Raw genomic sequence first — 12,342 nt, 5'->3', positions numbered from 1 at the left:
TGTTATTGTACACATGCTTTCCGCTCAGCGGCTGGAGCAGATTTAGTTGAGCATTGATTGTGGCCCGCGTCATTAATTTCACGCGCTCAGGCGCTGCAAAGAACGTTATATAATTGCACATTTTTCATAAGCGCATACCGCAGAGACGGTAGCAGCGCTGAGTGAGCTTTTACTGCGCTAGTAGACTAAGTGTGCTATCTAGACATGTTGTGCAGAACTACGGAGAAACCAAAGCGGACGCACTGCCACGCGCCGCTCAATCGGTTTGGCAGCGGAGAACAGCGTACATGCCTTCTGCTGCAGGCATTGTGCGGAAGCGCACTACCGTGTTCGCTGAGCGGCTTACTGCAAAGCGTTAGCTAGGATACACATGTGTGTCCGAGTGGAGCGGACCACAAGCGCTCAGATAAACCTCTCTAATGAGGCGACAGACGACAGTATTCGTTTTCCTTTGCATTTTATTTTTCTCCTTAGTTTTACAGAGGGCAGAACAGCGTGAATGTGCTTCAATGCTCATGAGCAGCAGGACTTTTCTTTCTTCAACGCCACGAAATTTACGCGAGGAACACGGAGCCCACCAGCCACCAGACGGCTTCACTTCCCGCCCATCTGACACGGCATTCGGTGTACCGACCCAGACGAGCTGGAACACACAGGTCTTCCATCGCTCAGCAAGGTTGCCCGCTTCCTCCCGACTTGGAACTTTGTGCGCATACCCTGCAGTGTCGCCACTGGATTAGGCTTAAAATGAACAAGAAAAAAATGTAGCATTGCCCATTTCAGGAGTGAGTCGTCCCTTGTGGTCCTCAGCAGAAATGTGGACTGGTCGAAAAAGAAAGGAAAGAGGCTCGGTCAATGCTTGTCTTGTGCCCATTCTGCTGTCTTGAGAAGCAGAATCCACAATTGAAGCTGCTCCTCGCTGTCATAGGTTCCACGAACAAACTCCTCGCACCTGCAAGGTCGTACGTGCGATGATTAGCATATGGTACATATACCGTGGCAAGATGGAAAAGACGCGCTGTGAGAGAATTCGAAAGCGCAGCGTTGATGCGCGATTGGAGCGGAAATACATCATGGTTAACAGCATGGAACCGACACCGCCTAACTAGAAGGTTTGCTGCTTAGAATATACTATAGTATGGAAAGTGCTCCAGTAGCGCTCTTTCAAACTCCACCTCAGGCGTCGAATCGCATGAAGTAGACAATAAGCCAAAGCAGCGACAATGACGGTTGGCGGGCATACGTACTTATCTTCTGGCAGACACTTGAGTTGCATTAGCACATTCATGAGGCACTGGCACAACTCGTCTTCCTCTGTGGGAAGGGTGAGGTAGCCTTTACTAGCCCCGGATGGATCCGTGCTGATGAGGACCCAGCGCAGCAGTTCCATGCGCTCACGGCTCGGCTGGAGGAAGAAGCGCCTGACGTCCTCGTTGTCGCCGCGCAGCTCCAACGCGTCCAGCAAAAGCGACACGTTGCGGCACTTGGCGAGTTCGGGCATGTCTCCAGATCCTCTGGCCATGACTTCGGCAAACGCTTTGTCTGTCTTTGTCCTTTAGGTGGTAGAAGCAAAAGGTTATCAACGCGCAGTCTTACCGCGCAAGATGTATTTCTTCCTTGACTGCCCCGCGACGCGCGATGCTTTCGGCTGCGTGAACAGCGGCACGATGGAACGGACCGAGAGGGACCGGACGACCCACGCGTCTTGGCAGAGAGACGATGTAACCTCTGCGGATGGAACGACACAATCGCGCAGTGTTCGAACGGTTCGAACGGGATCTCTTGCGCGAGCGACGCTGCACGCGCCCACCGTACGTGCATCGTGCTCGTGAACGAGCTCGATCAAGTAAAAGGTTTCGACATCACTTACTTTCCGAGCTTCTACGTTTATTCGACGTAGCGTGTCTTTCTTTTATTTACTCATTTATTTATTTAGCTGCCATACATTAAATTATGTGAAATTCAGAAGCAAAACTGAAAACAAAACTGAAACCAAACTAAAGCTTCGTTTTTCGCCAATGGCGTCGCTGATGTCGTCTTACGTCATAACATAATACGAGGCGGGCAGATCGAATTCAAACGTGAGCGTAGGCATGCGATGTTCTAATGAAGTCGCGAAGCTCCTTTTGTAGTCATGACTGTCGACAAACATCAAGGAGCACAGCCCATCACTTCCAGAAACTTTCATTTTGTCTTCAAATGTCTATACTAAGTGCCCCCGCGGCATGGAGGTCGAGCAGTTTTACGGTTGTTACCTACTCTACTGCACTAATCCCAAGTACAAGGGGCACACTTACATCGGATTCACAGTCGACCCAAACAGGCGGATTAAGCAGCACAATAAGGGATTCAAAGCCGGAGGAGCATGGCGCACGAGCCGTAAAGGTCCATGGTGAGTCGAGATTGTTCAAAAAGACCAGCTCCAAAAGCGGTTACATTCGTCTGTGCATATGACATGCGAATCGTATCCATGGTCAGCAACTTCACTCTCGGCGTTATCGAGAGTGAAGTTACTCGACTTTTAATGTTAAAGAGTGAATTACATCGAGATCATGAAATAGCGCTCCTTGGGCTGGCGCCGTTAACTTCCAGATCCACGTCACATACTAAATGCCATTTTCGAGGTGTACCTAATCTCTTTTCTTTCCTTAATATACGTATAATTCCCAGAGAAAACTGGCAAATTTAACCTTGTTCACGCCTCAAATCACAAATGTAGGCGCTGGCCTTTTTCTTATTCGTAATATGGTGTCAGACTATGAAAATAAACCAGTTAGACCAGTTAAGCACTTTCACCTGTTCCTAATAGTGCAACAATGCTTCAACTTGAATAATGCATGCTGGTACTACGGTTTGAGAGCACGACGTGCATGCAGTAGGGCATGCTGGTTAATACAGTTTGGGAACACGACGGTTATGACACTCCGTTATAATCACATTGTTTGCAATATATAGGTTGACAAATGTCACAGGATCTCGTTTAATGCTACATATAACTGCACAGCTCGCTAAGTCTATGTGCCACGAGCACGTTTTTATTTTGTTTTTGTTGGTGACAAACGAAAACTTATTCCCACATTATGGACGACACAGAAATATAAAGTGACGAGACACTAATACGTCAATATATGTGAGGAGATCTAATATGTTGCATTTTCATTGTTTCAGGGACATGGCACTGATTGTACATGGCTTCCCAAATGAGATATCCGCCCTGCGTGTACGTGTTTCTACATTGTGTGCCTTTTGTGACTAAGCATACAGCATTATGATAAAAACTAAAAGTGTGAGCACCTATACAGCAACATAGTGTGTACATATGAAGAATAAGCACACTACAGATGATGTTGGGACTGGTTCCTTAATTACCTTAATTTTCAAACAAGCATGGGCTTTATAACCATCAAGGCTGCTTTCCTGCTTCATTTTTTATGCTACACTTTTTACTGGTGAATGCCACATTGCTCTATCGTTTACATCTAAAATACCTCCTTTGGTTAGCATATATAGCTGTGTACTTATTGGAAGGACAAGGAGAAAATTGTACATTCACTGAAAGCTCTGATGGACTCTTCAGCACAAATATATTTTAAAGTCCACATCTGAGTGCCCTTTTTTGTCATGCTGGACCTACCTGTATGCTAATAGTTAATATACATTTCTTGGAATGTGATACACGCAGAGTGCAATTGATACAGCTGATACTCATTTTAAATGGCCTCAAATGGCACATTGTGTTTATTTCTAAACTGCAGTTTGAGTGGGCTTGGCAGCACCCAGAGCGATCTCGCCGGCTCAGCCACGTGGGGAAGAAGCTTCGCACGGAAAGCCGATTTGCATATGCTTTCAGGGTCGTCTCTCACATGCTCAGAGCTGTCCCGTGGGTTAGACTGCCACTTACAATTCAATGGCTCATTGAAGACTATCAGCTAGACTTCCAGGTGAGTGTGAACCTTGCGCATAGGTTCAACTGACGCAATTTTTGCAAGGAGGCACGGCAGCTTGAAGCAGCTTGGCTTCATAAAAGGCTTGTGAGCGTGGCCAGGATAATGTAAAACTGTTCCACCATGTTTCTCGAAATCTGCCATTAGCCCTCTGTGATTGGTCAAAATTTCTTACACTATGCATGAGCAAAAAAATTTTGTCTACTCCCAAAGGGCTAATTGCTGATTTGGTACGAAAACGTAGTAGAATAGCTTTATGTTATCCCATCCCAGCTCTTCATAAGCAGGAAAAGTCGGCACACAAAACAAAATATTGTAGTTAATATCAAACTTAGTGCAAACTCTGCAACATGCAAGTACAAAGCTAAGCGCGCGAAATCAGTCAAATGACTTAGCGACGCTCATATCAAAGAGTGTCACACATTTCACATCAATGAAATTAGGTTCAAGGCTATCGCTGACCCTGGTGAGCGCACTCTGCATGCATATACACTGCATACAGTTGTTCATAGCAGCATGTTCCTTGAGCTGTTCCACTGCTTGCTTACAAAGCCTTGAACGTCGTACTTTCTTTGGAACGTGTGTAACATCACATGAAGAGTCTTTTGCGAAAACTGCAGCCACTGAATTATGCATACTTGTAAACACAGCGCCGTCATGTAGTGACGGTTGTGCATTAATCGCTTCTGTCAGCAGCTGACGTGATTTCGGTAATATCCACAAGCTGTGCAAGAATGCACTGTATGAGCTGATGCTGATTATCATGACATGCTTATGGGTACCACAAATGACTGCAGAATGAGTGGGATTGATTATGGCAAGTTTCAGGAAGCAGACAACTATTTATGGTTTGCAAAACATTCCACACCTATCCTACACCAGGGATTAACCTCAGGTGATTGGCTTAGGAATTGTTACTTTATATAAATACACTTAAACGATTTGTTGGCGGCGCCTATAAACTATCATTCTCAGTCAGTCATACTTAGCCTTAGATGCAGATTATGAGGCTGTTTTGATCTGTGCCCTCAGGCAACTGTTTCATTGGAGGCTACAGTACGGGTGCATAATTCCAGGGACGGGCTTGGCAGCTACTCTGTGGACATGCCCCACTCAGTGGAACTTGAACTGTCGCAAACACATTACAATATTGACTCCGACACACTGCGTGTCTCAACTACCTGTACAGTCAAGGAAGACAGTGCTGAGCTAAGCAGTTCATAAATGGCAATTCACCTATATCTTTAAAAAAAATGCATATATATTTAGAACATTCTACCAGTACACATTCTAAGGGGCCTAAACTCAGAGGATAACAGATTAACTTGAGAAAAAACAAAAAAAAGAAACTAAGGACCATTATCAGCCAATTATGGAATGAAAGATGATAGGTGCAAAACTGAAAGTCAGGTATGTGTGTATCTAGGGAGGATGTCCTGACCCCCTCCCCCCACCCATTAAAATTTATGTGTGCAGTGCCAGCATGCGACAAATGACAAACTCATGAAGTTCTTCCCAGCTGTTACTGTCCTTTTGCTCTGGAGAGACAACAGTTTATTGATTATTGAAGAGAACCTGCCAGCAAATAAAAAAACTCACTCTAAAGAAAGGTGGTACAGATGTTGTCCACGGCTCTCCTCACCAACCTACATCAACCATACTACAAATCCTGCTTGGCGTTGACTATATTAATGTATATTACTTTGACCCTTCACTATCAGAGTGCACACAGCTGGCCTGCATATGTTAACATTAAAATATTCTTGTTCCTTTTATATCGAGCCAGAACTAACATAGAACTGCATTATTGCTGTCCCTGTATGCCACAGGAAATCGGTTGCGTCGTGGCCTGCACAGAATTGAAGTGTAGAAAAAGACATGCTGTAATAAAGAACGGATGCTCGTAGAGAAAACAGAAGGAAGACGAAGTTTGAGCGGGCCCTCAATGCTCGATATGTGACTACTGGTGACTACAACGACCGGGCAATCAGCATGCTTGCTGAAATAACTGGTCGGATTCAGGCGTTAGAATGAGCTGAGTGAGCCTACGGCACTCCTCCGCAATCACCATCTGCGCAGCCTAACGTCACAGCTAATGCTGCCTTAGCGCACAGTTTTGGTCGACCGAGTCTTCCAAAGCTCGATATGCCGCCATTTAAGGGAGACATAAATCAGTGCACTGGATTCTAGCAGCAGTTCGAACAGACAGTTCATTTAAATAACGCCTCCTTATCAACAATGAACTTCTTTTATTTACGACGACCTCTCGCTGGTAGAAGCCACTGCAGAAATTGCAGGATTGCCAACATCCGAGTCTTGTTGTGATGATGCTGTCGATATACTCAAGGAGCGCTTTGGTGACAGAAACAGAATCGAGCAGCATCACCTAAGTGACCTAAGAAACATTGGCCATGTTAAACTATGTAACGATGTGCGAGGCCTCAGACGACTGTATGATGCTATGCAGCTACACATTCGTTGTCTGAATTCTGTCAACAGGCCTACATGAAGTTTCTCGGCCATGCTTATTGACATACTGCAATAGGCTTTACCATACGATACCCTTCTTGCATTTAATAGAGAGAAGTAAACTAAAGCATTGAGGTGGGACTCATCAGACAACACACAAGTTGTATCGGAATCCGCTTCAGCAGCAGCTTCCTTGGATGCCAAGCTCAGGGAACTACTGGCATTCATTCGCGTCGAGTTGGAGAGTCGTGAGCATTGTGAACAAGCTGAAACGACAGTAAGAGGTGCCACAGCTCCTGTTTTCCATAATGCATTTGTGAAGAAAGTGGGCTGTTTCTTCTGCCACTCAGAGAAACATGGTACACATGCTTGTAACAGCAACCTCTCGCTGACTGCAAGGAAGGATAAACTCTCCAAGGACAACCGATGTTTTCGCTGCACATCCAGAAGTCATCAGGTGCCAACCTGTCAAATTAAGCTGATGTGCTCATCTTGCCATGGAAGGCATGCAACGAGTATGTGTGAACCCTTGTAACGGAAAACGTGTATCGATCCAGAGGCATCAGGAAGATGCACAACAGTATTTGTCTCCCCAGAAACATCAATCGATGAACATCAAATCAATCGATCATACATCATCGACAGCTCCAGAGGGCTGTCGAGTAGTGAACAAAGAGTAAACGGTAAGGACAAGGAAGTGTATCTGCAGTCATTTCGTGCTTTGGTCATCCACAACAAGCACTTCTGTGTCAGCAAGGTTGCTGAAGTACATCCGGTCTGCATGGGACTTCCGACATTTTCCTTGTATTATGTAGACCGACCCTACTGTTCTCTGCAGCTGGATCTGAGGAAGCGGGGATAAACTGAACCTGTTTGCCAAGAACAGAGTGGGGGAAATTTCAAGTGTAACAATCCCTGAGCAGTGGCATTACTGTCCAGGACAGAAGAATCCGGCAGACATGCTCACACACGGCACATCCGCAGACTCTTTTGGAAAGCCGCATCTGGTGGGGTGGTCCAGAATTACTCATGCAAGTGAGTTCAGAATAGCCCGCAGAGCCAACTGTAGTATGTGAGGAAAAGGTTGAGCTAAGATCTGAGCCTACAGTGTTCAATGTCCTCGTACATGCCCAAAAGGAAGATGACATGTTCATTGACTTGATGAGATTCAGTGGTTTACAGAAGTTACTACATATATCACTGCAATAGTACTACAGTTTTTTTATAGATGCCGTCATATGCAAGAACCCTGGCAAGGAAGGAATAATTTCTGCAGGAGAAATTAGGCAGGCTGAAAAATTGTGGATTCTTCGGGTCCAGCGGGAAGTTTTCGAAGGCGATATCTGTCAATTGTCATTCGGAAATGCCATTAACAAGAATTCTGCACTGAGAGATCTGCATCGATCCTTTGGTTCCAAAGGAGAACTTCACCTTGGCAGACGACTTCAAGAGATGGATGGTACCTACCAGGAGAAACATCATGTCATTCTTCCATGTAAGCATGCATTTACAAGACTGATTATGACAGACGCACACTTATGTGTTTTACATGGTAACATGTCAAGCACAATGATGCAAGTGCGACGAAGATTTTGGGCAGGAGAGATTGATAGGGTCAGTGAAGTCAGTGACACTACAAGACACTTGGAAAACACACGTTTGATAACGAAGTGCTAACAACATTACTGGTGGAAGTGGAAGCCATAATTCTAGACCGCTAACCTAAATGTACACGGATGCAAGAGAACTTGCTGTGATCTGTCCAGCAAATTTTTTTTAGTCATAAAATCTTTATTGGCTGAACTGGAGTACAGTGGTGAGGAATACCAGAGCAGAATTTTACAGACAAGCCAAGAAGACCTAATTAAAGGACTACAATATATGAATGAGCTTCTCAAACACCTGTGGCCCGTTGGAAGAAAGAGTATCCACTCGAACTTCGTTCGCTTCATCATTACTCGGCAACGACAAATAAAGGCTTAAGGGTGGATGACATAGTGATTGTCGAGGAACCCATTGCCTCATGATTCATTTGGTCACTCAGAAGAATGACCGAGGTCTATCCTGGGCATGACGAATTAGTAAGAGCCTGCCAAGTTCAGACATTGGACGGGAAGCTAACAGGGCCTGTGCAAAAACTGTACAAACTAGAGATGACATCTGTTTCTTCGGGCCGGCATAATGTAATAAAAAATGCTATAAGAAAGAATGGGCGCTCTTAGAGAAGAGGGAAGGAGGATAAAGTTCGAGGGACCCTTGGCATTCGAGTTAGTCTCTTGCATTTTTAATAAAAGCGGCACGATTGAATGACCAACACTTGTTTGAAAAGGAAATTTTGGGAAGCAAAGAAATTTATTATTATGATTATTATTATTAGTAGTAGTAGTAGTAGTAGTAGTAGTAGTAGTGGTGTTGATAAGCATCTGTGCAGTCATTGTCATCATCATCAATCACCATCTCAGTCAGACCCCCCACCTCTTTGAAAAAAAAAAAACTGGACCTGCTCCTGGAATCGGGGATACAGCAGCGTAGATTAGAGAACAAGCAGGTGGTGTGTGTCACTGCAGATGTCCCCCCATAAAGTGGGGCCACACCACCAGCACAACTACGTTTTAGCACAGCCCAACTGTCTGTACATGAGAGAGAAAGGAACCCCAACCACGGAAGCTGGCACGTGGCCCATTCTCGTCTCTGTATCCCTTGCTAGACAAATAGTTTTTGTTGGTATAAATTATACAGCATAGCTATAGCTGATATTTTAGTTGAGATTAATACGAAGATTAAGTGAAGCTGGACACGACACGTGATGTGCAGAGCAGACAACCGTTTGTCTGTTAGGGTAGCAGAATGCGTGTACAAAGGGAAGAAAAGTGCAGTGGAGGCCAGTACGAGATTTGGTGGTGCCTTGAAATTAGGAAATTTACTGGCTTAGGATGGAATTGGCTGATGTAACATGGAGATTGATAGAAGAAGCCTTCATCTTGTAGCGAACACAAGATAGGCTGATGATCAAGTCTAGCTTCACTTCCAGCTACTAAGGAAAGCCTTTCTGGTTTCTTTTTCTCCACTTAGTACATGACGTGCTTGCTTCACTTGACCTGAGGTCAATAGTCCTAGGCTGTGCAGTGCATTTAGTCACTCCCAAATTAACTTGTAAGAAATGGCTGTTGGTGTGTTGCTGACATCAAAAGGCTTTAGAAGGTGTGGGAGCTGCAAAAAAAGGAGAGAAAAAAAACTCTGGTCTGTGGTGCATTGCTGCTATACCTTTGCAGCCCGACCTGAACCCACCACTCCACATGGCCATCGCATACGGACCAGTCAAGGCTGTTCGGGCTCCTGCCGTCCGTGAATCTGTTCACGGCGCCCTCTCAGTACCAGCGTGCACGGTGTGTGGTGAGCTGGTTGAGCGAAGGAGAAGCTTGGTCGAGTGCCCGTACCCCGAATGCGGTGCCGTTTCTCACCTCTGCTGTCTTGCTAAGATTTTCCTCAAGAATGAGTGCAATCAGACCATACCCGTGAGTGGCTATTGCCCCGGCTGCAACAACTGGTTGCTCTGGGGTGAACTGGTACGTCACAACAGGCGCAACTACATGAAGTCGAAAGCTGTCCCCCAGACTGTTGGATATTGAGTGAAATGATAGGCCAAACCAATGGCTCACTCTATGGATAAAGCACGACTTACCTCACCGGCACCGACCGTAATGAGACACTCAGTGGCTGCTCTGACTGGCCACTTGAAGTGTGATTTGGTGCCCCGCCAGGCTTCATCCGTGGCCTGTACTGACAATTTCATTCGTGTGAATGCGCTTTGAGTGTTGTCATGTTGTTGTGCGTTGTACATAGAATTCAGTTGAGACTTTTTAGAGAAATGATTTTGGCAGACTGCGGATTGACCGATCATTTGGTTGTTTTAGTACCATTATTTTTATTACGCTACATACATAGCTCACAATTAAGACTCTTTAGAGAAATTATTTTTAACAGATGGTGCAAATGACTGATGGTTTCGTAGTGCCATTGCCATTCTATTATGCATTTACTTTGATTGCATATGTAATGCATTTTAGAGAAATGGTTTTAACTCTGCGGTGAAGTGACTCATGGTTTTGTTGCAGTGATGTTTTATATATATATATAGTATACACTAATCTAAAATTATTAGTTCATATTATACTACTATGTATGAGTCTAAACAAGACAAAGATTTCGCAGGAAAATGAAAACTTGAGGTGGTCAACAGTAGGCCAAACAAGGATGTACGAGTTGTAGCTGGCGAGATTGCAAGGCATATCCACTTGAAGCAAATTGTGAGGATGACACCAGTTTCAGGATATGCGTCATCACATTTGAGGCAAAAATGCGCCGTTCCACCTACCTTTTCAATAAAATGCCGTTTTATCCATTTAAGCGTAAAGTTAACCGGAACACTAGTGTATTCCATCACACACTTTTGGAATGAATATGTTGAAACTGGTGTCATTTCCAGAATTAATTACAAGTAAGTACACCTTGCAAACTCTATGGCTACAATTAGTAAATTGCAGCATACGCTGTATAGTAGTTATTTAAAACATAATTAGTAAAATGTCGTTAATTAGTTCTCGCATTTTGGTTTGTTGTGCAAGTGACTTCTGCCTCTACAAGTAATCCAACTCAAGGACTATAATTGTCACAGGCAATATTAAGGAATTTTTGGCAGTCTGCGCAGAAACACCCAGTATATTGGGCGATTATTTTTTAAGTATTACAGAATTTTTGACAGGTCACCTGTTGCTGACAACATAATTCTGGTCCTTGAGCTAAATTATTCAGAGAGGCGGACATTACTTCCATAAGAACTTGAAACACATATTCAGCGAATGGACAACGGATCACTAATTAAATATTTATTTAATTACATTACGGCACATATGGTAACTTAGTAATTGTAGCCAGAGTTTACAAGGCGTATCCACGTGGAATAAATTTCCAGAATACCACCAGTTTGGAGTTATGCGCCATCAAACTTACCATAAAAATCCACTGTTCCACTTACATTTTAAACAGAATGCTGTCTTATGCATTGAAACACTGGTGCGCTGCTATTCACGAGGTCACGAGATCAAATCCCGACCACGGCGACCGCATTTCAATGTGGGTGAAATGTAAAAGACACACCCTTGTCCTGTGCAGCGGGGCCATGTTAAAGAACCCGACGTGGTCAATATTAATCCGGAGTCCCTCACTACGGCATGCCTCGTGATCTAATCGTGGTTTTGGCACGTAATACCCCAGAATTTAAATTTAAGTTAGACTATTCTGCAGTGTTTGTAAACCGTAACTTGTTCTGCATGTTCTCACTTTCCATGGTTCTGTGCTGTGCGTCTGATAATTTTTAATATTTATTTTGTTACAGGAAAGAGACTGTTTGCATGTTCATAGTTTCCATTTTAAATGTTTTGCAAAGAATATAATCAAACAGTTGTGTTACAAATAGTTCATCATATGAATAGGCTGTCAGTGCGATATTACATAGGCACATTTTCAGCAGTCCTAAGGAACCTTTCTTGTGATTTATGAATCTTATGTAAATTTTCATGCATCATGATTGTCCAAACTAAATGGCAGTAATTAATTCTAGAATAGAACAAGTGTTGTAAATGAGTATCACAATGTTAGATTGCAGTATGTGGCATTTGTGGTAAATAACACCAAGCATTTGTGCGAGCTTGGTCAGCATAAGATCAACATGGACATTCCATGACATATGTTCTTGCAATACAATGCCTAACGTCTTATCATCATCATCATCAGCCTATTTTATGTCCACTACAGGGCAAAGACGTCGCCCTGCGAAATCCAATTACCCCTGTTCTGCGCCAACCAATTCCAGCTAGCGCCTGCGAATTTCTTAATTTCATCACCCCACCTAGTATTTTGTCGTCCTCGA

The 12,342-nt window shown here is 44.1% G+C and overlaps 2 protein-coding genes across 2 annotated transcripts; one reads left to right on the top strand and one right to left on the bottom strand.

Moving 5' to 3' along the window:
- Positions 1-440: 440 nt before the first annotated feature.
- Positions 441-1,818, bottom strand: LOC139056048 (uncharacterized). Its single transcript, XM_070533862.1, has 2 exons — positions 1,248-1,818; positions 441-952 (listed from the first exon to the last, which is right to left on the bottom strand). The coding sequence occupies exons 1-2, from the start codon at positions 1,520-1,522 to the stop codon at positions 853-855; spliced, it is 375 nt and encodes a 124-aa protein (XP_070389963.1). The 5' UTR covers positions 1,523-1,818; the 3' UTR covers positions 441-852.
- A 242-nt stretch (positions 1,819-2,060) lies between these two features.
- Positions 2,061-12,342, top strand: slx1 (Nuclease slx1). The gene is made up of 4 exons (XM_070533861.1): positions 2,061-2,392; positions 3,169-3,220; positions 3,756-3,941; positions 9,686-12,342. The coding sequence occupies exons 1-4, from the start codon at positions 2,226-2,228 to the stop codon at positions 10,040-10,042; spliced, it is 762 nt and encodes a 253-aa protein (XP_070389962.1). The 5' UTR covers positions 2,061-2,225; the 3' UTR covers positions 10,043-12,342.

The sequence above is a fragment of the Dermacentor albipictus genome, chromosome 2 (genome assembly GCF_038994185.2).
Source record: "Dermacentor albipictus isolate Rhodes 1998 colony chromosome 2, USDA_Dalb.pri_finalv2, whole genome shotgun sequence".
Taxonomy (NCBI): Eukaryota; Metazoa; Arthropoda; class Arachnida; order Ixodida; family Ixodidae; genus Dermacentor; species Dermacentor albipictus.
This window is presented reverse-complemented; position numbering and strand designations above follow the sequence as displayed.